At 53.8% G+C, this 26,049-nt stretch overlaps 1 protein-coding gene across 1 annotated transcript; it reads right to left on the reverse strand.

The window, feature by feature from the left end:
• Positions 1-9,806: 9,806 nt before the first annotated feature.
• Positions 9,807-24,507, reverse strand: NATD1 (N-acetyltransferase domain containing 1). Its single transcript, XM_033089937.1, has 3 exons — positions 24,325-24,507; positions 15,803-15,921; positions 9,807-13,997 (listed from the first exon to the last, which is right to left on the reverse strand). Exons 1-3 carry the CDS (start codon positions 24,428-24,430, stop codon positions 13,881-13,883), a joined length of 342 nt encoding a protein of 113 aa, XP_032945828.1. The 5' UTR covers positions 24,431-24,507; the 3' UTR covers positions 9,807-13,880.
• Between the last annotated feature and the right edge of the window lie 1,542 nt (positions 24,508-26,049).

Below are 26,049 nucleotides of genomic sequence, written 5' to 3' on the forward strand. Positions count from 1 at the left end.
TGACCATTAAACATCATATAGAGAGATGCTTGTGCACCTCTGTTCTCGGCAGCACTAGTCATGGCCACCAAAATGTGGAACAGCCCATATGTCCATCCATGGACGATGGATAAACAAAATGGAGTCCATCCACACACACAATGGAATATTATTAGGCCATAGAAAGGAATGAGATACTGACACACGCTACCACATGGATGAACCTTGAAAACATTATGCTGAGTGAAAGAAGCCAGTCACAAAAAGAAAATTAGAGTATGATTCCATGTATAGGAAATGTCTGCAGTAGCCAAACCCATAGAGAGAGAAAGCGTAATAGCTTACTGGTTGCCTAGGGATGGAGAGGGAGATGGGGAGTGATTGCTGACCGGAACGAGGCTTCTTTTGGGGATGAAGAAAATGTTTAGGAAATAGAAGTGATGATTGCACAACATTGTGAATATACTAAATGCCACTGAATCATACTTTTTTGAATGGTTAATTTTATGGTATGTAAAATTTTTAAAAAGTGACCATGAGAGTAAAATTCAGCTTTAAACATCTACCTCGCCAAGGAAACTACCCAGGACTCAGCTGGGTGTTGTGTGGTCAGGTAGAGCTCTGGGCCCCTTACTCCTCTCCCTCCTCAGCCCTGTCCACCAAAATAGCAGGTTTTGGAGAATTACAAAACCTCACTCACTCACTCATTCATGTCAGTAAACCATTTGCCGGCACCTAATGGGACACGTCCCAAGATGAAGACATCTCCAAGAGTCCTCAGTCTAGCCTAGCATTGATAATAACAATATTGTATGACCCATATATCTCCTTGTAAGTTTTTCTGTAGCCACATTTTGAAAAATAAAAAGAGACAGGTGAAGTTAATTTTAATAATACATTTTATTTAACCCAATATATCAAAAAAACTTAACCCAAAATATCAACAAAAAAAAATTCAACGTGTTAATATGTAATCAATTCAGAATTTATTTTACATGTTTTTTCCATACTGTCTTCACTATTCGGGGTGTCATTTCTTCACTCTTAGGGCACATGTCAATCGGGACACTGAATTTTCATCAGGAATACTTGATCTGTATTTAGATTTCATAGTTTACAGCTGATAACTAGATTCACATACCAAAATTGTTTCAAACATACTCAAAAGGTTTCCAATAACTAAATAGAATATTGGTCTTAACATTTGCAATTAAATAAGTTACAATGGAATAAAATCGCGAATTCAGCCACTTGGTCACACTGGTTGCGTTCTGGGCTCAATGGCCAAGGTGGCTTGGTGACTCCCCAAGTGTTAGGCAGACGGTGAGGGGGCGCCAAAGGTAAAGCGATGGCAGGGACCGACGTCTGCAGAGAGGCTGCGGGCCAAGGCCTGGGAGCACCCAGGAGATCCTCCCTCACCCTAGCGCCTCCTCCCAGCGGCCCTCTGAGCTCACGCATCTCAGAGGAAAGGTTCTTTGGTGGAGGGCAGGTCAGGCCCTCACAGCCCACCGTTAAAGGGAAGGAGCTTGTAAGATGAGAATAAAGGTCATGCTTCCCAGGGTGAGCATGTGCTGCTTGCCCACGGAGCCTCACGCACACCAAGGGTGCGTACGGAGGGGCGTGCCCGGCCTACGTGCCCAAAGTAATGGGCTTGGAAGCAGGAAGCTGGAGTCGCAAAGCCAGGGAGGGTCCTCGCCTCTCTGCGGAGGTTCCCTCTCTCCCCGCCCCCTCCCTCCCGAACACCTCTCCCACTGGGCACAAGAAGGGGAAAAGAAGGTGCATTTGAGACTATCTCATCTGATTTGGTTTTAGGATGGAGATGGAAAAGAACGCCTGAACACAAATAGGCGTTGGCGGGGAGGGGGAGGGGGGAAGCAAGGCCCCTGGGCTCCTGTGTTCAATTTGCCTGGGGAAGGAGGAGTAGAAGAGCTGGGGGAAGAGAGGACTGGCAAGAGAGATCCCAGGGAGCGACAACATGAAGGGTGTCATGAGGGTCGTTAGATTCGTTCTGTGGGGCTGTAAGGCTGGAACTAGGACCCATGTTCTCAGGTGCATCTGTTCCCTGTGCACTGTAACAAGTGACTGTCAGCAGGGTGGCTGAAAACAGCAGAAACCCATTTAGAATCCTGAAGACAAGGTGTCAGCACCCGGGGCTCTCGGGGAGAATCTGTCCCCATCTCTTCCAGCTGTTGATGGCCATGGCCTTCCTTGGCTCATGGCTGCTTCACTCCATCTCTGTCTCTGGTCACAGGGCATCCTCTTCTGTGTTGACTGTCCTGTCTGTTTCTTATAAGGACACTTGTTGGATTTAGAACCCCTTAATAAGCCAGGACGAAGTACTCAGCTCAAGATCCTTTACTTAATTGCATCTACAAAGACCCCTTTTCCAAATGAGGTGACACCCATGGGTTCTGGGGGGGTACATGGACATATCATTTTGAGTATCACCATTCAACTTAATACGAAGTGTCGGGGGATAGATTCTAAGCTCCACATTAAGGAAAGACCCTGTAGCTATCAGGTCTGTCCCCAAGTGGAAGGGACTCATGGAAGGTGGTAGTCACCACAGAGGCTTTCAGGCATGTGACTAAGGAGGGAATTCCAGCAGGAACTCCCTCAGATCTTGGGTCTGGGCAGCTAGACTTGGGCCTGCATAAATTGTGGGGGCTGCGGGGAAAGCTCCCAGGCTAGCACCACACAGAGAAGGGGGGCTGGGGCCTCTGGCCCTGCCCTTCACTCACACCTGTGTCTGTTTCTGTTGCCTGAAAGTGTAAGTCGACTTAGGATAGAAGGAAGTAAATTCACCACCTCTCCAGCAACTTTCTGGGGGTCGCTGCCCTCCTCACCCCAGTCCAAGGCTCCCTGGCCAAACCGCTCCCGTTTGGGATAGCCAAGGCTAGAACTGTCCTGATAACGCACGTTTCAGACGGAGGCACAGCAGCCCAAGTGGGACCCTGAGCTGGTGGGCAGGTGGCAGCTGTGTATCTATTGTCGGTGGGTGGGATATAAGGAGGAAGATGGAGGGTAGCGGGCTTCTGAGGAGTGAGGGGCTGTGGGGAGGGACAGTGGGAGACCGCTGAGAGGACACCCAGGCCTAGGAAAGACTGGGGGTGGCCTGATCAGCCCCCAGTGCCTACACACTCATTCTGGGTGGTGTGTGTGTGTGTGTGTGTGTGTGTGTCTGCGCACACGTCGTGGGGAGTACATACTTGGGAAACCTAGAACTGAGGCTTCTCTCTGACATCTTTAGGCTGCAGCAATCAAAATGAGTTTAGGAAGGTCTGATCTGGTGCACTTAAACTTTTTTTTTTAATTAAGAAAAAAGGTGTAGTTTTCTCCATGATTTATTCAGTCTTTCTTTCAACCAATACTCTGAGCACCTGCTTTGTGCCAGTTCTGTTTGTGCAATAAATTATATGAGTAAAGCTTGTATAGAACCGTACGTGTTTCGGAGGGAATGGCACCCTGTGAGCAGCACCTCGCCGCCCCCGGCCACTTCAAATCCTCCATCAGCCCCGAGGGAAGCACGGAGGGTCCTGTTTCCCAGGCTTCGGCTATTAGTACTGCCACTTGTCACTTGGGTGCTGAGAGGGCACCAGCAGGGGCAGACTTGGGAGCCTGTTGCAGCACCCTCATCTTCACCCACCCGTCCAGGCCGTGGAAATCGACAGATCCATTTCTGTCCACATAAAACATGTCACCACGGAAGGTCTAGCCGGCGTGATCGGCTGCACAAATCTTCTGGCCCACGCATCTCAGACCTTGGGGCTGCTCTTTGCTCTTAGGATGAGCACTGGATGAGGAGTATGTGAGCTGGGCTCTGGCCCCTGTGGCCTCAAAAGATGGCAGTTGCCCTGGGACGGCTGCCCCTGCCCCTGCTTCTCTTCTCCCTGTTCATTTCTGAACATTTGTGCCAGATTCTTAGTCTAGTCTTAATATTGCTCTTTAAATGGGCTCGTTCTTTGAACACTGAACTACACGTATGTTTATGTAAAAGAGAAACTATACGACTCTCTAAATGTAACGTCCGTATCTCATGAGGGTAGCTGCAAAAATAAATACAATGAAAACAAAGAAAAGGTCATTAAATTCTATTAAATTCTAGTTAGTGTCACTCCCCCACCCCTCTCTCGAAAAGGGGAGTCCTTGCTCACTAGGTATGGGACGGCAAGTGCACCCCCAGGATCCTCTTGCTGGCCAGCCCACCTTTGGGGAGATGCTGTGATCAAGGAGCATTCCACAGATTCCAGTGTGGGGAGATTCTTTTTTCTCTTTTTCCATGCAGGCCTCAGAACACAGGCTCCTAGAACCTGCAGGTGGATTTGGCTGCTGCTGAGGGCAGCCTGGATTCCTCACAGAGAGGGGCCAGGGAGGCCCACAGATACACTGGGAAATGTCCACGCCGTGCGGGGAGAGGCCTGGGTTTGAGTCCTGACTCTGGCACCAAGCCAGTTAGGGGACTATTCATTCATTCAGCAAATATTTATTGAGCCTTTCCTGTGTGCCAGATACTGTGCCAGGGCTGGGTTTTAGCAATGAACAAGCCAGGCAGGTTCCTGCCTGAGAAGAGCTTTTGTTGCAGCAACAAACAAGTAAATTCCAAGTAGTGATGTAGGATCAGAATAAGACGGAGTAGTGGGATAAAGAGAGGTTAGGAAGGAAACACTAGATGGGGAGGTCAGGGAAGGCAACATCTGCCTTTCCTCCTGCCTGGAATATGGATATAATACCTGGAGGTGCACCAGCCATTTTGTGACCGTGTGGCAACAAGCATGAGGGCAAAAGCCTACGTACTAAAGAGGATGCAGATAGAAGATGCAAAGTGAGGAGGGCCTTCAGTGATATCACTGTACCACAAGCACAACCTCTGGACCTTCATCCTCCAGCCTTCATGATACATAAGATAAATTAAATGCCACTGTGAGTTAGGTTTTTCTAGCAGCCGAATACGAGTATATGTCTAACTAAAACAGACCTAAACGACAAGGAAGATGAAACTATGCTAACATCTGGAGGAAGATTATTTCAGGCAGATGGAACAGCAAATGCAGTGGCCCTGAGGCAGGAACAAGCTCGAGGATTTGAATAACAAAAAGTCAGTGAAGCTGAAGCTCGATGAAGCGGAGGGACCCAGGTGAGCAAGGGCTGCATCAGGTTCCTCGGGTTTTACCCTTAGCGCAATGGAGGGCCCTGGGGAGTTTGGAGCAGAAGAGGGACATGGTTTGATTGAGGTTTTAGGAAGATCTTACTGGCTACTGTGTGGAGCGAAGCTCACAGGGGGCCAAAGAGCAGTTGGGAAACCAGCAGCAGGTCAGGTGAGGGGTGATGGGCCCCGGCCTGGGTTGGCAATTGTGGAGGTGGAGTCTGGGGGCCATGAGTATACACATGCGCACCTCAACACACAGGGCCCTCTTCCACCAGATAGACAGCAGCTGGACTCCTGACCTGCCAAGTTACTTAAAAGCCTCAAACCCACCCATTTCTGTCTCTCTTACTGTCCCCACTTTCGTCCAGGACACCATTCTTTCCCGCCTAAGATCTGCCACGACCTCCCAGCCTCCCCTCCAATCCTTCCTCCACACTCCAGCCACAATAATGATTTTAAAATGAATATGACCGTGACACTTCCCTGCTTTAAAACACTTTAGTGACTCCCATAACCCTCAGCCAAAAGTTTAAATGCCTGATCACGGCCTGTGTATTTGTCAAGGGATTGTTAGTCTAACAAAGAGACCAAGCAGTGTTTCAGAGGTCAGACCACCTTTGGGGCAGTCTAGAGCACACGGCTCTTGCCAGTGGATTCAGGTCATCTGTCTCATGCCTCTGCCACTCCCCTTTCATAATCAGCCAGAGGAAGGTGGAAGAAGGGATGGAGGGAGGCACCACCTTTTGAAAGGCTCAGTCCACTTCTGCTGACAACTACCAGGGAGGCTAGGAAAAGCAATCTGTCCAAGAAGGACAGGAAATGATTTCTGTTGAATTACTGAGCCCGTGCAACAGTCTTTCCTCTGGCAACCAAATTGTGGTTCCCCATTCTTCACTCACACACTCCCCCAGAGGGACACCGCCACACCCCACCACACTTTTGCTCGAGGGCTCCTATCTCTTGGAGACACACCATGTTCTCTACCAGCAGCATCCTAGATCCAGCGGTAAAATGCAAGCACTGCGCACTCTAAACTTGAATGAAATGGGGGAAGTGGGCTAGGATGAACTCAGGCAAAGCTCCCAACAGAAAAGGGAGAGTGGGACACAGCACACAATGGTGCCAGGTCAGCAACAACTGGGTCCCCAGGGGCAGGCGTTCTGAGGATCCCTGCCCGGGCTTGGCCCACCTCTGCTCTCTGGGAGGACACTCTTCAGTCATTTTCCTCCATGGCCACGTCTGAGGAGGGGTCTGCACAGTTTTTGCAGCTCCTTTCCTGCCTGCATAGGCGAGGCTTCGGAAACAAGACACAAGCTATGGTTTCTTTGGCAACGTTACAATTTCCCCCAAAATTTAGGGAGTTTTCCTTCCAGTAAGTTCCACGTGACTGTACCGGAGGTTTTTTTCTAACATGGCTTTCAAGCAGCTTTATTTCTTTGCTTCCTCATCCCCTCATCTGTCTCTGTCTCAATTGACTGGTACTTACCATCAGAGTTCTCAATGAGCTAATGGACCGCGTCAACAGGCTTCGTCTGACCTTCGCCGTGGGGCTGAGGCCTTTGTCTGTTGAACTGAGGACGACTGAATGGGCCTTTGTTGCTTAAAGCCTTTTTCAGTTTTATTTCCTGTTACTTGGGGTCTAGTAACAGTTACCTTTTCTAACACTACAAGGCCTCAAACACTCATTTATTTGCAAACTGTGTCTTGCTTACATATGTCTCTTTCCTATACCTTGCTATAAACGGAAGGATCATCCAACACACAGTGATGCCCAGCTCGTTCCAACCACTTTCCCCTGGGGCCACAGGCTTATCGGTCTGTTGTCTGCCCTCCAAGCTGCAGATTATGATGTCAACAAACAGTTTGCTCCTGTGTAATGTGTCTCCCACTTCCCCCTCTGCAATGTCTGTGTCCATGTTCCCTGCAGCCTGACCACTAGGCCAATGCGACATACGTCAGGCTTTAAGTTATGGGAGCACTATACTTCAAGTCCTCTGGTATGACAAACAGACCCCAAAATGGAGATTGCTTAATACATTACAGCCATATATAGGTTCTCGCTCATGTAACAAGCCAAAATGAGTTTGTCCTTGGCAGGCGGTTTTCCTCCGAGCAGCAACCTGGAGACCTGTGTTCTTTATAACCGGTACACTCGGCATCCTTAACGCCCGGTCACTGTAGCACCCAGCAGTGGAATGGGAAGGACAGAGTCTGGGAGGAGCCGCTCTCATTTCCACACACGTCCCGTCTGCCTCAAACTCAAACCCAGGAGCTCCCCTGCTATAAGGGAGGCTGGTAGGTGCCGCTCTGCGTCCACCCGTGGAAGCAGACTGAGTCGTAGCCACCTCTATCACACCTCGCGGCTCTCCCTCATCCTGCCCCACCCAACTCTCCGGGTTCCTTTCCTGATTCACCCACTGCCAGCCGCATGCAACTTCCAGAGTATGCCCAAGGCTATCACACTGCTCGGCCTTTGCTCATGAGGTTAGCCTTCCTAGAGCCCTCGTTTCCCCCTGCCATTCCATCTATTCATCCATCCATCTATCTATCTGTCTGTCCATCCAGCCAACAAATACTATATTGAGCATTAAATATATGCCAGACACTGTTATTGAAATGGACAAAATGCAAAACAAGCAAACTCCTGTCTTCATCGGGCTTGTATTCTAGCAGGGAGATTCAGGCAACAAATAACAAACAAGATAAAATTAACCAGTTGTATATAATGTAAGAAGAAAACAATCGGAAAAAATAGAGTAAGAGGAATCAGGAGGGGTTGTGATCTGAGAAAAGAGGCCTGGCTGAGAAGGTGACAGTTGGGCGTGGACCCGAAGGAGGTGAGGGAGGCAGGCCTGAGGATGTCTAAGGTTAGAGCATTCTGCACAGAGGGAACAGCAAGTGCAAAGGCCCTGGGGTGGGAGTGGCTTCACAGATGTCAGGAATGGGTGTGGGGGGAAGGGCCGCGTGTGGCTGGAGAGTGGTGGGAGATAAGGTCAGAGGTCATGGGGCCCAGGTTGTGTGGGACCTGTGGACTGGACCCTTCACAAAGCACACCCATCTTTTAGTTTTGAACCTAGATATCCCTTCTTCAAGACAGCCTCCCAGGGTCCTTCCCTGTGTATGACAAGAGGCTTGTCACAGAGTTTTCTTACTGCGTGTGTGCTTTCAAATCCCCACCCTGCACTGTGTGTCCCCTGAAGACGGAGCCCCATCTTCCTTGGTCACCCTTGTATCCTCACTGAACACATATGGGTGCTCAATGTGGGGATGGGATTGGTTTTTTTGCCGAAGTGTTTCCACCAGTAAAAAGAGGAGGGTTCACCCCTTGCAGGTGTGTTGGGAAATCTAAACAAGATGACCCGGTTTTATGACCTAGTCCATGCACTTACTTGGCCTTTCTGTCTTAGATGGCAGATTATTCCCCAATTCTCCTTTCTCTAAAATTCCAGAATGACAGTGGAGAGGCTTATTCCTACCCCATCTCAGCATCTTTCCACAGCTAACGTATGACTTCATCGAGTCTCCTCACAGATTAGAACAGCCTTCAGAAAGAAGCCTGTCAAGGGGGCCATCCTCTGACCCCCTGTGCTCCACCCTCTCTAATTCAGAAGATTGCCAGATCTCACGCAGCAGGTGGCCCACTGACAACCCGACGGATGGCCTGGAAGCATCCCCCCGACCCAAGTACATGCTCATGATGAGCCAGCCCACGTGGCACTAGTGTTGGTAAGACGGCATAGCTCCGAACATGAGCTGCCATCTGACAGCTGTCCTGCAGTGCCGGGCACTGGGGGTCTGTCGTCTCTATCGTGCTGTTGCAACCTTTAGTGTAGATGTATTGGAATAATGTCAGGTGCCCCGCTCCTAGCAGACAAGAATATTCCTTATTTTATCCCAACTATTTGCTGGCGTCCAGATCCCTTCCTCCCCCAGGTCACAAAGGGGCTAGATGCCTGCAAGCCACATTTCCCAGAGCCCTTACCAGTGTGCTGTCCGTTAATTTCTGCTGATGGGAGACAATGGCAGGACACTAGAGTTGCTGAATTCGGGGGTTTTAGTGGTGGCAGCAGTAGTGACAAGTGTGCATGACATCCTGGGTTTTGTTCATGCGGCGAGGTCCCAGCAGCAGCCCAGTGATCGTGGCTTTGGGTACCACTTCTGCTCCTCCAGCTCAGTGTGACAGCAGCTTCCTGAACTTACTAATATTTGGGTCCTCTCACCTTCTCACTGCTACTTTCACCCTTCCAACAGTTTTTGGAACCAGTCCCATGCACTACACCCCATTTGGAGCACCTGGGGCAGTTTCCGTTCTCCTGACTCTACACCGACAGTACTTGGTAGCAGGAATGGCATCCGAGGAACCACCTCTCAAACATGGACACCTGGGGTTGGTTATCCGACCCTACGGGGTCCCAGTAATGACTTCATCGCGCAGGGGAAATAGGACCCTGGAAGTTCACAGCACCAGTGGTAAAATGACTACGTTAATACCTCACTTATTTTAAGAGCCTGGGGAAAGGTGCTTCATGAAGGCAAAACTGGGAGACCGATTAGCTGCTGCCTGGGTCACTGTGGCTCCGGTGTGGGCTGGCTGCTGGGACCACACTGCAATCAGTAGACAGAAAACTGTAGACTCAGCTCAAGGCGCAGATACAAAACTAGACAGCATCTTTGACAGCCAGAAAAGAAACTCTTTAATATCCTCTAGCCATGAGAACGGTACAACAGAAAACATAACCCTAAATTTGATCCTGCAAGTTGAGGAGTTACAAGTTAAAGCCACAGCCTTGCTGGACCTTCGATATGAAATTTAGGGTGTTGATTTGGAAGGAGTGGGACCCTGAGAATAGTAGAGGGGACATTTGGGTGGACTTCAGCAGATCTGAGACCCCTGAACTGAGGAAGGAACATGAGGGTACGGTCGGACGCCCCACTGATATTCCCGTCACAACCCAGCTTCGCATGCAATGTTGTCTTTCCACATCTGCCAGGTATCCCTGACGAGCCACGTACCAGGCAGCTCAAGACAGAACCCACCTCAGCCTTCCAAATGAGCAGAGAAATTGCCGAAAGTGTGGTCTGTGTATTGCTCTCCAAAGCCATCTGTCACCTAAGTGGACATAGACCTCACGACACACGACACATCATTTTACAGAGAGGGTAGGAACTGGGCATGGATCCTGGTTCCCTCGCCTTCTAGCCACATGGGCAGCAACCGAATGCCTACTCTGAGCCTGTTTCCTCATCTGTAAGATCGGCGTGATGGCTGGTATCTCACGGACCTGCTGAGAACCCAGCCGGATAAACTGAGAAGGGCCCGGGGTTGCAGGGCCTTCTCTTCGTCCTTTGTCTGGGGTAGTGTTGTAACCCCAGGGTGGAAATTAAGAGGAGAACATCCCATTCAGGAAGGAGCCCCTCCATCCCAAGGCAGCCAGGGAAGGAGATGTGGCCCTGGGCCCAGTGCAGGCTGCTCTCCATCCTGTGACTTTACCCCATGAGCCTGCATGGGTGCCCCGCCTCCCTCCCCTGGACCAGAAGGCCCAAGAGGAGGCTTTTTAGGGGGGGGAAGGACACGTCTAAGAGAAGCTGATGCAAGGTGGTATGACGTCACAGTCTCTTGCAGGTAAACCCCTTCCAGCTGTTCCACAGGTGAAGGGGAGCCTGTGGCCTCAGACTGGCTTTTACTTCAGGTGGAGGCAGGAGTCATGCTGGGGACCCTGGCCAGTGGGAAATAAGCGGTGTGGAAGGCACGGATGGCAGTCTCCAGATCCTGATGCCACCGCTGTCACGCCATGAGACCTCAGCCAAACCCCAGTGCCTTTTAGAACCTCTTTCCCTACGTGAAAATGGGGGCTGTGCCAGCAACTAAATAAGAACAGAAGCAGGGATGGAAGAATGGGGAGTGCGCACCATTCCTCTCCTCTCCTTCCTCACATCCTGTGGGCTCCCACACCTTGCTGTGCCTGAGTATCTTCGTCAGTAAAAGCATGGCCAACAGATCACCATGGGGATGGAGCAAGGCGGCATGGGGACGGCAGCACCTGGCCAGAGAGCACCCACTGTGCCTCTTCTAGCAGCAGTCCTGGAGCCATGCACTAGGCCACAGCTTTTATCAAAATGTATGTCATGCAATCTGCTCAGGAGTTTGAGAAGTAACAAAGGGAGGTCTGCAGCCTTGGCCCAGACATCACCTGGGACAGGTCCTGAGTAGGAAAGGCACGTGAATCACCACCTATTTTGAACGGGCAAGAACGAGAAACCCACAAAGCGAGATGTGACAGGAGAGCACGGGACCTTTGCACAATCTCCTGGAAGGGTGGCCGACGCGGGTGCCCCTGCCTCCTGAGCATCCTGGGGCATCCGGCACAGATAGGGGACAGGCTGGGATACCAGACACATGGGGGAAGCACCAGGGGCAGGCCAGCCATGGCAAAAGTGGCTGTGTTGGCTGAGGGGGGCTGGGGTCTCCAGGCCGGGGTCTGCAGCGTCCCCAGCCCAGCAGAGTAGGCTATCACTGCTGCCTCGAGGCTCTGCTGGAACCTGGGGGCCAGGCCGGCCACAGCAGCAGACCCCCTGTAACGGGGCAGTGGCACTTTAAGGCAGCCAAGGAAAGGAGGCCAGGTCATACCTGCAGAAACTAGGGACAAGCCGTCCCTGGGTCCAGGGCTGCGCAGACCTCCCCATCACCCCCCAGACCCGGCACGGCTCCTGGTTCAAGTAACAAGTGTTTTGTGTGCATGCTGGCCCGGGCATGGCGAGTTGCCTGCTGTTAGCACACAGGTTCAGGCTGGGACAATGGGGACGGGAACTGGTCCCTCCTGGTGCCACCTGGCCCTCTGCTCCCTGAGCTCTGGTTGCCTGCTTGCCCTGGGCCCCTGTGTACAGGGCATCCTCCTAGCACTGGGTTACCTTATCCCACAGGCTGCAGAGGGAGACAGCACCAGCTCATGGAGCTGCTGAAGTTTCATGAAGGAGTCTGTGCTTAAACTTGGGGAGGAATGCGTGAATGGGGAGGGGGGTGGGCCTAGGGAGGGAGGGAAAAGGCCCAGACCCTGGGCTGGCTCGTTTGCCCCTCTTGGGCCTACAACCCACCCTTTTTTCAAACTGTGCCAGGAACTAGACGCCCCCAGCCTTGGAGGGAACCGAGCAGCTGAGCCCACCTCCTGCCAGAGAGTTCTTCCTGGCCTCCAACTACCAGCACGGGGGGGCCCAGAGGCTTCCCTGCCCCTCACAATAGCCCTTTGCAAACAGCTAGGGGGTGCCCCGGTCCTCTTGGGGATTCCTGGAGGCGAGAGTGCATGTGCACAGCGAGATGTTCCTGCCACTGTGCAGGAAGGTATCTGTGCACAAATGCTTGGGGTAAGGCCCTGAGCTGCTGTGGGGGGTGGGGGCTCGGTAGAGACTAGGAGTGAAGAGGTGAGTGGAAAAGGTGAGCACGAGTCAACATCTGCTGCAGCAAGTCGGATAAAGGGAGGAGTCACCATGGTAACCAATGTCCCCAGCACCCACATCTCGAGCCCCATCCCCAGCCAGAGGCCTGGACAGGACACATCACTCTCAGGGATTCACTGTTAACTTACGTCTGTGCTCCAAAGGGACCCTGACTCCTGGGTTGCTCTTTGACCCGTGAGGAGTAGGGCATAGGAGATCAGGACCCTGAGTCCCCAAAGCCCCCAGAAAGGCTGGGTGCTAAACAAAGGGTGCTGGGGTACGCCTCCCAATCCATTACCAGGAAGGTTGGTCTGGGAGGGGCCCTGCGACCCCAGACAGACTTCATCAAGAGAAAAATGCTCTGCTGTCTGGCGGCCACAAAGGAAATCTCTCCACAGAAATCTTTCTTTCTCTTGGGTGGTGAGGATGGTTTTTGAGGACAGTTTGCCTCCCACCCCAGATGCTTAGCTGCACCTGGAGCTGGCCCCTGGCAGACAGGCAAACGGGGAGGGCAGGGCAGCCACAGGGGTAGGGACCTTGGTTTCCTGCAGAGCTGGCAGGCAACAGGGCAAGGAGTTAAGGAAACTGGTACCAAGGAGAGAACAGCCAGTGCTCCCCCATCAGCCTCTCAGCTGAATCACAGCGTGGCAATCAGCATCCCGTGTGAGCGCGCCTGTGTGCGTGTGTGCAGTCGAGCCTGAGCCAGTGCCCAGTCTACCCACTCCTGGGCTCACACATCAGGGAGGGCTGCCCCTCGCTGGCCCCTGCCAGGGCACACAAGTCAGAGGGAGAGAAGGGGCAGCGCTAGTGGCAGCCACGGCTTGCGCTGTGTCCCTCGTAAGTTGGCACAGTTTCTTATTGCTCCTTTCAGCTCGGGACACCCTCCTCATCTGCAGAAAGGACACAGATGGAGAGGCAGTGTTGGTGGGTGGAGGAATCCAAGACAGCCCCCCTGTCAATCACAGAGCAGGGAACAGTAGGTGGGACCCAGACTGGCCACAGGGACGCCCCTGTTCCTGTTCTGGTCCTGGTGGAAGGCCCTTACAAGCCTGCTCACAACAGGCCGTGAAGCCTTTTGAGAAGCTGGCCAGCATCTGCAGAGCGGAGCTGCCAGACTGCGGCCGCCTGGCCTTTCCTTGGTCACAGTCACTGGACCGCTGCCCATCCTCAGCCAGCTGCCTCCACAGGCCACAGATGAGCGTCCTTACAAAAATAACTCTGAGTCTGTCCCCGTGGGGTCCAGGTTTCCTGAGAGCACTCAGAGGGCGGGGTGAAGGCCGTGAGGAAGGATCTGGCAGGAGCTCTCCCGCCCCGCGAGCCAGGGTCACGGCTGCAGGCGCTCCAGGTACTGTGGCAGCGGGTTCTCCTTGATATACTTCTGGATGTACCAGCACGTGAGATGGGCCTTCAGGTCCTCCTCCACCACGAAGTCCAGGGCAGCCTGACAGATGGGCAGAGAAAGAGCGGTCAGTGCCCAGAACGCATCCTGGGCTCATGGGGGCCCAGCCCCCACACCTCTCAGGCTATTCCATCTGAGGGCGGGACCGGGCTGCCCATGGCCACCTGTTCTACATGGAGGTAGGGGGTGCTGTCACCACCCCCTATTTCAGTAGGGGAAACTGAGGCAGAAAGCATTGGTAAATTGCCCGAGACATGTGTCATGGAAGAGAATGAGCAAGGATTGGATCCTGAGCCCTACTCAAAACTGCCCGGGAGGCGGCCTCTGTACAGGGCAACCAAGAGCCAAGTGGCAACATGGACAGGAGCTAAACCTGGAGAACGCCACCCCATTGCCTGTCTTATCTGTCCCACACCTACCCAGGCCTGTCTCCACAATAAGACTGCTTTCCAATCTCAGGGGCTCTGCGTCCGCTGGGTGTCTGCCTAACCTCCTCTTTTTTACTTATCCTTCACGTGACAGCTCACATAACATCTCCTCCTGGAACCTTCCCCTGGAGGCTGGGTCAGGGAGCCTCAGAGCTCCCACAGCCCCACAGGAATCCTGCACCCAGCGGAGGTCATACTTAGTTATTACAGGGCTTTCAAGGACAACGGTGAGGGAAGTGACGGGGGCAGTGTGTGGCCTCGGTCTACGGCTGGTGTCACTGTCTCCAATGAGCTCAGGAGAGGAAGAGCAAGGGCATGCCTGGTATACCTCCCTGCCCCCAGGGCCTTGCACACAGTTGGTGTTTAATAAATGTTTGCTGAAACAAAGTAAAGGACGGCCTGGGTGGGGCTGAATCTTCTGATGAAAAAGGAAGCAGCATCTACTGAGTGCCTACTAAGGGCCTGGCGCTGACATGGTTGGCCCGTGTGACTTTCCAGCAACGCTGAGCTGGCCTTTGTGCATCTCACTGTCCAGTCTGCACCTGATCCTAGGGTTTAAAACTTGAGACCTAGTGACAAGAGTCCAGTCTATTCTCCCATTTTGCAGATAAAGAAACTGAAAGCCCACGAAGGCGCCAGTCGAAAACCACATGGTAAGTGCCCTTGTGCCCTGGGCAGGAAGGGCTCAGGAAGTCACGGGCAGGAATCCCCAGAGTGAGGACAGGGCCCAATTCCCCTTTACCCAGGTCAGCAAATCCTGGTGTTTCCTCACTGGTCACACAGATGGCTCTCACAGACGTCACTCCCACAGATGGCGGGCACAAGTCCCCTGCCCTGGCCCAGACAGTACCAACTAAAAAAGCAGGCAGAGAGTGGGGGAGGAGCAGAGGCCTGCACTGGGGGTGGAGGCAGAGGGAAGAACCGGGGCCCCCTGTAGCAGCCCTCCAAGGAACTTAAGGCCATTGTCTGCTCCAGGCTGCAATTCCTTTCATTAAGTCCCAGCCCGCTCTCCAAGCATGCTGGGGTTTGAGGTGCTTTGGGGATGAAGGGAGTGGAAGAGGAGAATGGGGAACGAGCCGATTTATTTGAACATTCATCATTCACTTGTTCAACAAGAATTTACTGAACACCTATTATGTGCCAGATGCTGGGATCCCAGCCTGTGAGCTCCTGACACAGCGGGTGTCGGTGGCCCTGAAGGCTTAGCAGTGCAGAACCTGGGGCCTGGGCTCAGAACCACTGCCACCAGCCTGAGAGGAGCCAGGAGTAGGTGACATATGCTCCCTGACAATCTCCCAGCTGCAACCTGTTGGCAAGGTGGGCACCCATTTGTACTTTGGCCAAGAAACAGGCTGCGGTCAGCCACCAGGGCCATGGTTTCCTCTGGGTGGGCGTACCTCCCCACCCCCACCTCCCTACCTTGGCGAGGTGCTTGGCGATGCCACGCCCACGGTAGGCATCAGGGACCTCAGTGTGCTGCAGGTCCACGATCCGCTTTCCCACATACTCATAGAGCAGAACAGCCCGGTCGTGACATCCTGCAGGGGAGGGTGGTGGACACATGAGGCTGTGGAAACTCCAGGGGCCTGACCCAAGCAGAGAGGCCGGGGTGGAGCGACAGCCATCTGGAGCCTGAAGTTTGATCCCAAATAATCTCTCTGTGCCTCAGTTTCCTCATCTATAAAGTGGGAATATAATAAAACATCCCTCATTGGGGAGTTTGGAGGACTAAGTGAGGTAATCTGCATAAAAGGCTTAGAGCATCGCCCAGAACACTCAAGGCCCCATGAACCTATGCTGTTATTCTCAGTCTCAGCATCCCAAGGCCCCCAGGACCCCCCATTCTGTACCCCCATCTGAACACCCTCCCGAGGGTCTGGTGTCCCACGTCCAGCGCTGGATGCAGAGCAGGGCTTGGCAAGTCCCCAACTAAATCAGAGCCTGCAGAGACAGAAGAGCAGGCCGTAAGATGTGTCAGGACCACCCGCTGGGCCCAGGGAAGGTCAGACAGTGTGGCACCATCATCCACAAGAAAGTGACACTGGGCACATACGCAGGAACAAACTAGCTTTCGTGTCCGGTCAGGTCTGCCAAGACTGGAGCTCACCAGTCCACCCAAGTCCTGCTGGAAAACATTTAACTGGCGTTCCTCTAACCAGTCTTTAGTTCCCCATCTGCCTGCCCATCTACCTACCCAGCCATCCCAACTGGCCATGCATCTATCCACCCATCCCATTCAACAAATGTTTACTGAGCCTCAGGCACTGTTTCAGTTGCTGGGGACAGAGCAATGAATAAGCTAGACAAAGAGCCCTGCCCTCCTGGAACTCACTAGAAGAGAAGACAGAACAAACAAAGAAGCAGGCAGGGGTGGAGCAAGGGGTTATGCTGGGTGGAGACAAGACAGGAAGGAGAGGGAGTTGGTTACGTGATGTCTAGGGAACAGTGTCCTCGGCAGAGGGCACAGCCAGTACAAAGGTTCTGAGGCAGCAGTGGGCACGGGAGAGGGTGGAGATGAAGGCGAGGAGGTGGGGTTGGGGAGTGGGCAGGTCCTGCGGGGCCTCTTAAACCATCATGAGCTGGGAGCCACGGAGGGTCCTCGGCAAAGGAGGGACAGGATGTCATCATGATGTCACGGGACTCACTCTGGCTGCTCTGCAAACAGACTTGGGGCAGGAGCAGGGGGACCAGTGAGGTAGCTGCTGCACTAGTCCAGGTGAGCGAAGAGGGACACAGACAGGGAGGCAGGAGGGGCGTGGGGGGGGTCAGATTCTGACTGTTGGGAAGGTGTAGCTGGCAGGGTGTGCTGATGACGCGGATGTGGTGAGTGACAGAAAGAAGACAGCTCCAAGGTTTGTCATTTCAGGGAGTTGTGAGTGAGTGTATGAAAGAAACAAGTAAGCTGGGTTCGGGGAGAGACTGGGCCATTTAGCCAGCGGTAGCCAGGGGAGAACCCTCCAAGGAGAAAACCTCTGAGCTGAGGGCAATCAGGGAAAAGACGGCCAAGGGAAGGGCAGGGGGAGGACAGGCACGGAACACACAGCAAACTGAGGTTACAATACACAATTCACTGTCTCTAACAGAAAAACATGTCAATGCCAATTGTGTTTCTCTGATTTTTAAAAGCAAATTGTATTTTATGTGTTTTTCGCTTTAAAGTACCAGAGAGAATTCGTTCCTAAATGCTGTCTGGGCCCCGGGCCTGCGGGGAGTTTCCCAAGTATAAGACTGACAGACTGAGGGATACAAATGATGAATCCGGATACCAGGACAGGGTCCAACCGCAGTTAGGAAGCTTTCTGGTTCTCCAAAGCTCCAGGAGTGAAGGTACAATTCACCTCCCCATTTCCAGATGGGGAAACAGACCCACACATCCACATCCCACAGCAAGGTGGGATGAAGCTGGAACCTAGGCCTCCAGACCCAGAGCTCAGTCCAGTCTTTCTGCTCCATCTCGACACACCCTCCATCTATCTCCTGCCTCCAGGCCTTTGCCCGCTAGTTCCCTCTGCCTGGAATACCCTTTCCCCTTCTCAGATCCACCTGAGGGGGGCCCCCCAGCCTCACCTCCTCCCCATGCCTCCAAAGCCCCAGGACCTCCTCCTCTGGGCCTGATTGCTGCTCCGATGGGCCAGAGACCCAGCTTTGACCTCCACGGCCGCCTTCCCCGACTGGGCAGCACAAGACTCAGTGCTCAGCTCCTACCCCTGCTGGTGTTGATTCAGCTCACCCAGGACAGGAGAGCAGAGATCAGGAGGCTATTCTAAGCCTGACCTGGTCACCAGCGACCGAAGGAGCTGCCTGCCTGCCCTGGCCATTTAATTACCCCCAAAACTCATCGAGGGCCTACTATGTGTCAGGCAGGGTTTCCAATGCTAGGTGTGCAGCAGTGAAGAAAACTGACCAAACACTCCCTCATGGAGGGAGACAGACAATAAGCAATATCGCTGTAAACAGTATAAGATTCGAAGGTCATGAGCTGGAGCACAATACAGCAGAGAAGGGGTGAGGGGGCAGGGCTGACATCTTAAAGAGGGAGGCCTTTCTTGAGCAAAGATCTGAAGGGGGTGAAGGGTCCAAAAGATATAGGGAATGAACAGTCCAGGTGGCGAGAACAGCGTGTGCAAAGGCCCTGAGGTAGAATGTTCAAGAAGCAGTGATGGGACTGACAGAGCTATGCTGGAATGAGTGGGGGAAGAGTAGTAGGAAGCCATGATGGGGGTTCTGGGGCCACACCCCATAGGTCCTTGCAGGTCATGGAAACCACCTCAGCTTCTGGGCCACTGCCATCCCTGCAGAGGGAGGTGGTAGGGCCTCCAGCCCTTACAAGCTTGTTAGAATTCCTCTGTTCATTTGCTTACCCACTCTCTCGATCAATATTCCTGGAGTGGCCACTTGGACCATGGATGGACCAGATGCCAAGTGGCCTTAGGAAGTCTCTGCCCCACCATTTCCCCACCCATCAGCTCCTGGTGGTCACAAGGGCTTGGTCACCACTGCATCCCCAGTGTCCAGCCCAAGGGAGACACCCAAGAAATATTTGTCCTCCAAACAACTGCTGTTCTCTCTCTGCCAGACACACTACAGGGGTTTGAGGCTGACTTGTGGGCTACTGGTATGCTCGGCACTCTAGCCTTCCAGAGCCTGGCCTTGCGCCTTTGGGGAGACAGCAGACAGCAACAGCTGTGGGGCCCTGCCATGCGGCAGCCTCTGCTCAGCTCTCTCCACACACTAATCCTCATGAGAATCTTACAAAATGGGTAGAATTCTTAGAGCCCTGTTTACAGACAGGGAAACAGAGGCCCTAAGAGGCAGTGACACAGCTTCAGTGTGTGGAGCAGGCTGGAAATAGGCTGAGGTCACTTAGGAGGCTCTTCTGGCTGAAAGAGGAACAGAAGGGCTTCGGGGCCACCAGGGTGAGTGTGGGCTACACGTGAGAGAAAGAGAGTGTTAATGACACCGTCCCCCGTGTCCCCACTGGCCAGATCGTACCACACTAGCTGGAGGACAATCCCAGAGTGCCTGGCCTGTCGCCTGTGGCCTGGCACCTCGGCCTTAAAGGGCCCGTCAAGGTCACCCAGTCCCAACTGCCCACACCTGACATGGCCCAAACTCCCCTCCCCCTCCTCCAAACCCACCTGGAGAGCCCCCAGAAATGGCCAGCCCCTGTGGCTCAGGTCAAGACCCCGGAGTCCTCCTTGCCTTCTTTCTCTCAGACTCTGAGCTGATCCTGTGGCAGGCCCATGGGCATAACTCAAAACACGCTTGGAATCTGGTCACTGCTCACATCTCCGTGGGCCTCCCTGTATCGACCCATGGAAGCCGAGTCGGATCCCATCCGTCCTCAGCTCAGGGCCTTAATCCAGCCACAGCAGCCTCCTCCCTACTCCTCACGTATGCCCAGCTCTCCATCCCTCAGCTTTTGTCAGGTTGCTCCCACCTCCTGGTACCTCCCCCTCTAGAGCCTCCCAAGATTGGCTCCTTCTTATTATTCAAGGTGAGCCCAAACTTCACCCCCAAAGGCAGTGCTTTTAGTTACCCACTTACCCTGGGCACGTGGCCATCCGTCACCATCGTTTGGGCAGCTGGGCCCATGGATACTGATATCTCTGCTCAGAGCATTGTGGGCTGAGCCCCTGAACAAGGCCTGGCTGGACACAGGCCCTTTTCTGGGCTGGGTTCTGTGAGGCACCAAGAATCACAAGCCTCTGACTAGCAGAGAGGGTCAGTACTTGCCACTCTTGGGAGTCAGAGGCACAAGCCCAAGGCAGGGAAGGGCCCTGGGTTCCAGTCCCAGCTCTGCCAGGTGACCTTGGACCAGTCCCGACATCTTGTTCCCGAGACCTCTCCTGTCCTGGGACGACTGCTACCTCCCTCCTGGGCCTGAGAATCACATCAAGATCATGAAATGAACTAGTTTTGAGAAAAGTTAAAGCTGTTCAGGTAATGAGAGACCCTTCCCTGGTCTCTACCCCAGTACCCTGCACTGGCCCCAACCCCAGGACCAAAGGCCCCAGGGAGTTATCAGGAGAGGCAGTCACCAAGACACTATCTTCCCTGGCAAGTGGGGAAGAGGAGCGGGGGTTCTGGGTGGGAGACGTGGGGTCTTTGCAGAGGGCGTTAACCTCCAGCATCTCCACTCTGCCCACAGCGGTCCTAAGAGGAGGATCAGTGGATGAAAATGCTCCCTGTACCGATGAGGAGAGTGAGGCAGGGCCAGGCTGGAAGCAGGCCTTCCACTGCCTCTGGGGGCTGAGGTAGCGACCAGGGACAAGTGGGTGCGGAGAACAGGGCAGGCCCCAGAAGCACCCAGATGGTGTTTTGGGTGTCTCCACATGCAGAGCCTGGTTTGGGGAAGGGTCACATGTTGGTGGCTCACAGGGAGTTAGAGAGAAGGGGCTGTGTCCTGGGAAAGCTTAAGGGGCCCAGCCAACACAGCCAGGAAGCATGTGAGAGCAGACCCTGGGGGTTACCCAGGAAAGTCCACCCACAGAGCCAGTTGGTCCTCTTGCCATATTAGGCATCATCCCCTGCCCCCCAACCCTCCCCGCTCAGGGACAGGGCTCTAGGTGGCCATCATAAGGTGCTATGGGTCATGGGGGCTTCCTGGGGGGAGCAACATGGGCTGATGCAGGAGCCTCATATCCAGGGATCCAAATGCCACAAGACCTGCTGCTGCACTTTCAGCCCTGCTGCCTCTGGGGGTGCTGAGGGAGGCCAGAGGCAGACTCTCTGGGAACTCAGTCTTTCCATCAGCAAAATGGGATTGGGGAGGAAGGCCCCTGATTCTAGGATTCCCAAATGACCTTTCCTCTTGAAGCAAGTGAGACACTCAACCCTGGCTGAGAGGGAAGGCCTAGGCGTGGGGGCTCAGTTCTGGCTTCGCTGCCTACTGGCTGTGTGCCCTGGTTTCTCTACCTATGAAATGGTGATATAAAGCTAGCATTTTAGAAGCTGGTTTTGGAGGTCTGACAAGCCTGACCTGTAGCATTCTCTCACTGTGTCAGAAAGACCTATCCAGGCTTCCTTCAACATCTGTCCAGGAGCTAGCCATTTCTCTCCACCTCTGCTCACACTGCCTGGACTAGTGCAGTAGCCACCTCCCTGCTCTGTCCTACCTCACAGTCTATTTCCTTCAGACCAACCAGAGGGAGCTTGGAACATCTCGACCATTCTCTGCTCAGGAGCCTCCCATGTACCCACCTCACTAAGAGTCAAAGCCAATTCCTCACAATGCCTTCCAAGGCCGCGGCTCCATCTACCCCCATGACCTCCTGATGTCACCTGCCACGATTGTCCTGTCTCCGTTCCTCCACCCCCTGCTGCTCCCAATGCCCACAAGGCATTGCAGGGCCTTGCATGTGCTGCTCCTTTCACTTGGAACACTCTTCCCACTGTAGCTGCCGTCCTTGCCTTCTTTACTTAAATGCTACCTGCCCAGGGAGCCTCTCCTGGACACTTGATTCTAAATAGCAGCCCTTTCCTGACACACCTTCCCTCTGCCCTGCTTTCTTACCAGGCTCTTGTTTTCTAGGACACCTTACACTTGATTTATTGTCTTCCACCTTTGAGACTGTCAGTCCCACGAGTCCCCAGCACCTAGAACAGTGCTTGGCACACAGCAGGTGCTCAGTAAGGACTTGTGGAACAAATCCTAGCCCTTCAACTTCCAATGTGCAAAACCCTGGGAAGTCAGTCACTCGTCCATGCCTCAGTCTCCTCATCTATAAAACGGAAGAACAGTTTCCCCTCAACCTACCCAGCAGCGCTATGAAGATACGGTGAGTGGCTCTACGTGCATAGGGCCTGCCTGGAACAACGAGGACTTAATACAGCTGCTCAGACCTCTTCTCTCACACAGAACCAGAGCTTGCTGGAAGCTCATCATCCCAGCTTAGCTATGGGGACAGCCTGGGCACCAGGAGCCCTAGGGTGGCTTTGCCTCTCAGCCTCAGTGTTCACATCACTCGATGGACACGATGAGCCAGCCGCCAGGGCTGGCCTCGCGGTTCAGGAGACATTACAATAGGCTGTTCCCCTCCCCAGGTGGGGCAGGGTAGGGCCCAGACACCGATGGTCCCTCTCTCGCCCCCCTGCCCCCATGCACACCCAGACTGAGCCATCCTGGGCTGCACAGCCCCCGAGTACAGGCAGGAGAGGGGCTGGCAGCCTTGCACTGCTCCCTGGGTTTGGCTGGGGGATCCCTGGTCCACTTTATAGTTAGCCATCTGGGTAGTAGGTCCCAGAAGTGGCAAGTTTAGAAATATGGCTAGGCAAGTCTAGCCCTGACCATAGCCAGCTTAGAAGGGTGTCCTTTGGCTGGACTCATTTAGAAGAAAAAGAAGGGAAACTCCAAACATCCCCTTCTCTGTGAACGGATAAGGCTGCCTGAGCCACCAAGGGAAACAGAGGCCTCTCTGGAACCTCAGAAAAGAGGGTTTGAAAAGCCACGATGCCCCTCCCCACAAGAGTGGCCAGGGCTCTGAGAGTCATGGCCAGGTAGGCCACAGCTGGCACTACTGCGGTGGAAGGGCTTGCTTCCAGGTGGAAAGAACAGTGTTTGAGTTCCGGCTCTGACACTTAATGATGCTGGGCAACTCACTCCTGCCCTGTGGTCTGAGCCTGTTTACTCATCTGTAACGTGAGGGGGTGATGCCCACATGCCAAGGATGTTGTGACAGGAATATGCTAGGGCCTGGCTCAATCCCCAGCACAGCCTAAAAGGGAGTTGGAGAAACATCCTGCCCCAGGCCCTGGCCCTCCTGACTGCATCCAAGTGCAGATTGGAGGAGCCCAGTTCCAGGAGTCAGACCACGTAGGACCCTATCCCAGCTCTGCCCCAACTTACTACCTGACCTCAGGCAAGCCTCTCACTTTTCTGGGCCTCTGCCTTCCCTTCTCAGAAATGGGCACAGTGTCCTTCCAGCTCAGACACTGCCGCAGGGGGCTCAGCTGGAAAGGAAGAAAAAGCTATTAATGCAAAAGTGGTGGGATGAAGGGAACTCATGGTCCTTGAGTTTATCATTCTATTTCTGATCCCCTAGACCTCTTAGAAGGCGCTGTAGGCTAGTCAGTAGAGGAATCTTTCCTGACTGGTAATGAAGATTTGACTTTGCTTTCTGGTTTTAAAAAAAATGATCAGTACATGCTTATTAGCACTTACTGTGTGCCGCAGGCGCTGTTCTAAGCCTTTACTCTTATTTCAGCATTTCATTCTTACAGTCAGCCAAGAGGTATGCACTGGTGTTATTCCCCTAGTAAGGATGGAGAAACTGGGACACGCAGAGATGAGGCAACTTGGACGAACTCTCAGAGACGCTAGAGTCTGACGACGACACCATACCCCTCCCCACACCCCACACCCTCCCGGGCAGAAGCCCCTCTCTCGGTCATCTCCAAGTCTGCCTAGAGGATTCTTCCAAACCCCTCGGTGCAGAAAAGCTAAGGTTCCCAGGGGCAGCAAGAAGCCATTTAACACCGGAGAAGGGGAAGGTCATGGCTGACCCACTCTCCAGGATCTCAAACAGCAGCCGCCAGCGGTTGTCCAACACAACACCGGAAAACGGCAGGGCCTGAGCAGGTGCGGGTGCCCAGTGGCAGAGGGAGGGGCTGGAGGCCGGAGGCCGGAGGCCGGAGGCCGGAGCTGCCTTGCTGCTGCCTCCTCCCTCCCTCCCCGTGGGCCCGCCCGGGGTGTTCCGCGTGGGCCCGCCCCTCCCCAGCCCGCGAGTCGGCCGCGCCCCCAACTAGCCCGCGAGTGCACCCCGGGCCCGCGCCGGGAGCGCTGGGCCCAACGGCCGCCACCAGAGGCCACCCCGCGGCGCTCATTCGCGACGTCCCTCCAGGGATGTGGGACAGGAGTGCGCGCCCCAGCTAGGGGGCAGCCTTGGCGGGCCCCGCTCGCTCGAAGACAAAAGGCGGGGGCGGGCCGGGCACCGCGTTACCGTTCAGCCGGACGGTGAACTGGCGGCGCCGACGGTCGTGCTCCACGCGGATGGGGCAGCCCTGCTCCAGCGCGCCCAACGGCACGGCTGCCGCCGAGTGCGCCATCTGCGCGGGGCAGAGGCCGCTCGGACCCGGGGCAGGCGTCGGCTCGGCGGGGCCGGGTGCGCGGGCCTGCTACCGCGGAGGCGCGGAGGCGTTGGGACGACGGCGGGGGCGCGGGTCGGCCGGGAGCCCGCACCCGAGAGACCGCAGGCGGCGGCGCTGAAACTGACACTCGGCGGCGGCCGCAGCAAAAAAAAAAAAGAAAAAGAAAAAAAGGGGGGGGCAGGAAATCAGCTGTGAGGTCACGTGCGGCATGCAACCAGTGAGCGCGGGACCTTTTTGTTTTGATACATTCCATCCCACTCTTAAAGGGGCCGAACACCTCTCCGGCTGCGTTCCAATCGCAGTTCCAAACAAAACAAAGCTAGGGCATCTGTCCCGGGGCTACTTTTCCGTCTGGCGTTTGACCCACAGTCAACTTTGTGGCCTCCACACGGACCCCTTCTCAAGAAGATACAACGATCTGTAGGGAAATTCTAGTCATCCCCTCGCAGCCACCATTTATTAAGCGCTTGCTGTGTGCGCGGCCTGCGCATAGCAAAGCCCTAGTGAGACAGGAAGCGCTCTGTGAGGATTCACTGCGCTTAGTGAAAATTCTGTTCCCAAGGAATAGATGTGTTGGAGTCTATTTTTACAGATGAGGAAATAGACACCGAAAGCAGTGAAAGACCTTTGTGAGGCCACACAGCTGAAGCCCTGGGCGGATGTGTGAGGGCTGCGGATCCCACCCATGTGAGGCTGTGGCTGCTGAGAAGGGATTAGCCTGAGAAACCTTGTTTGGGATAGGGGCAAAATGCCACTGCTCCTCAAAAGATGCAGAAGTACAGGAAGAGACCTTGGAGATCCCTGGATCCACTCCTCAGATGGGTAAACTGAGTCCCAAGAGGGGCAGGCACTTGCTTGAGGACACACGGTGCTCTCCAGGACCCATACTTCTTTTCTGAAAGGGAATTGACCGGGCGCCCACTGCCACTGAACTTGCTCATATCTGAAGCTGCCCTTCCCTCCTACCCGTAACTGCAACACTGAATTACATGACTATAGGTTACTCTTTACTAGTTTGTTTATTAAGGTGTATGCTTGATGTTCACTCCCACGTGACCACCACCCAAATCAAGATACAGAACACAAGTGTTTCCCTCACCCCTTTCAATCAATGCCCCACCCTTTGAGGTAAATACTACCTTGACTTCTAGCATCATTGACTAATTCGTCTTTCCCAGAACTTCATATAAACGGAATCACATAGTATGTACTTTTTAGTGTCCAGTTTCTTCTGTTCCTTTTGTCTGTGAGATTCATCCATGTTTGTGTGAGTATCTTTTTCATCACTGAATACTATTACATTGTGTGCATTTACCACAGTTTATCCACCCACCTGTTGATGGGCATTTAGGTTTTTTTGGGTTTTGACTGTTCTGAATAGACCTGCCATGTACATTCTTGTCCATATTGTAGCACTCCTCTCGGGTGGCTACCAGGCATGGATTGCTGGGTCCCGTAGGACGTTCATCTTGAGTTTCATGAGAAATTGTCAGACTTTTTTTTCAAAGCGCTTGTACCATTTTACACTCCTACTGACAATTTTGAGAGTTTGGTGGTGTCAGTCTTTTCAGTCTTTT

Source organism: Rhinolophus ferrumequinum, chromosome 21 (assembly GCF_004115265.2).
Source record: "Rhinolophus ferrumequinum isolate MPI-CBG mRhiFer1 chromosome 21, mRhiFer1_v1.p, whole genome shotgun sequence".
Classification (NCBI taxonomy): Eukaryota; Metazoa; Chordata; class Mammalia; order Chiroptera; family Rhinolophidae; genus Rhinolophus; species Rhinolophus ferrumequinum.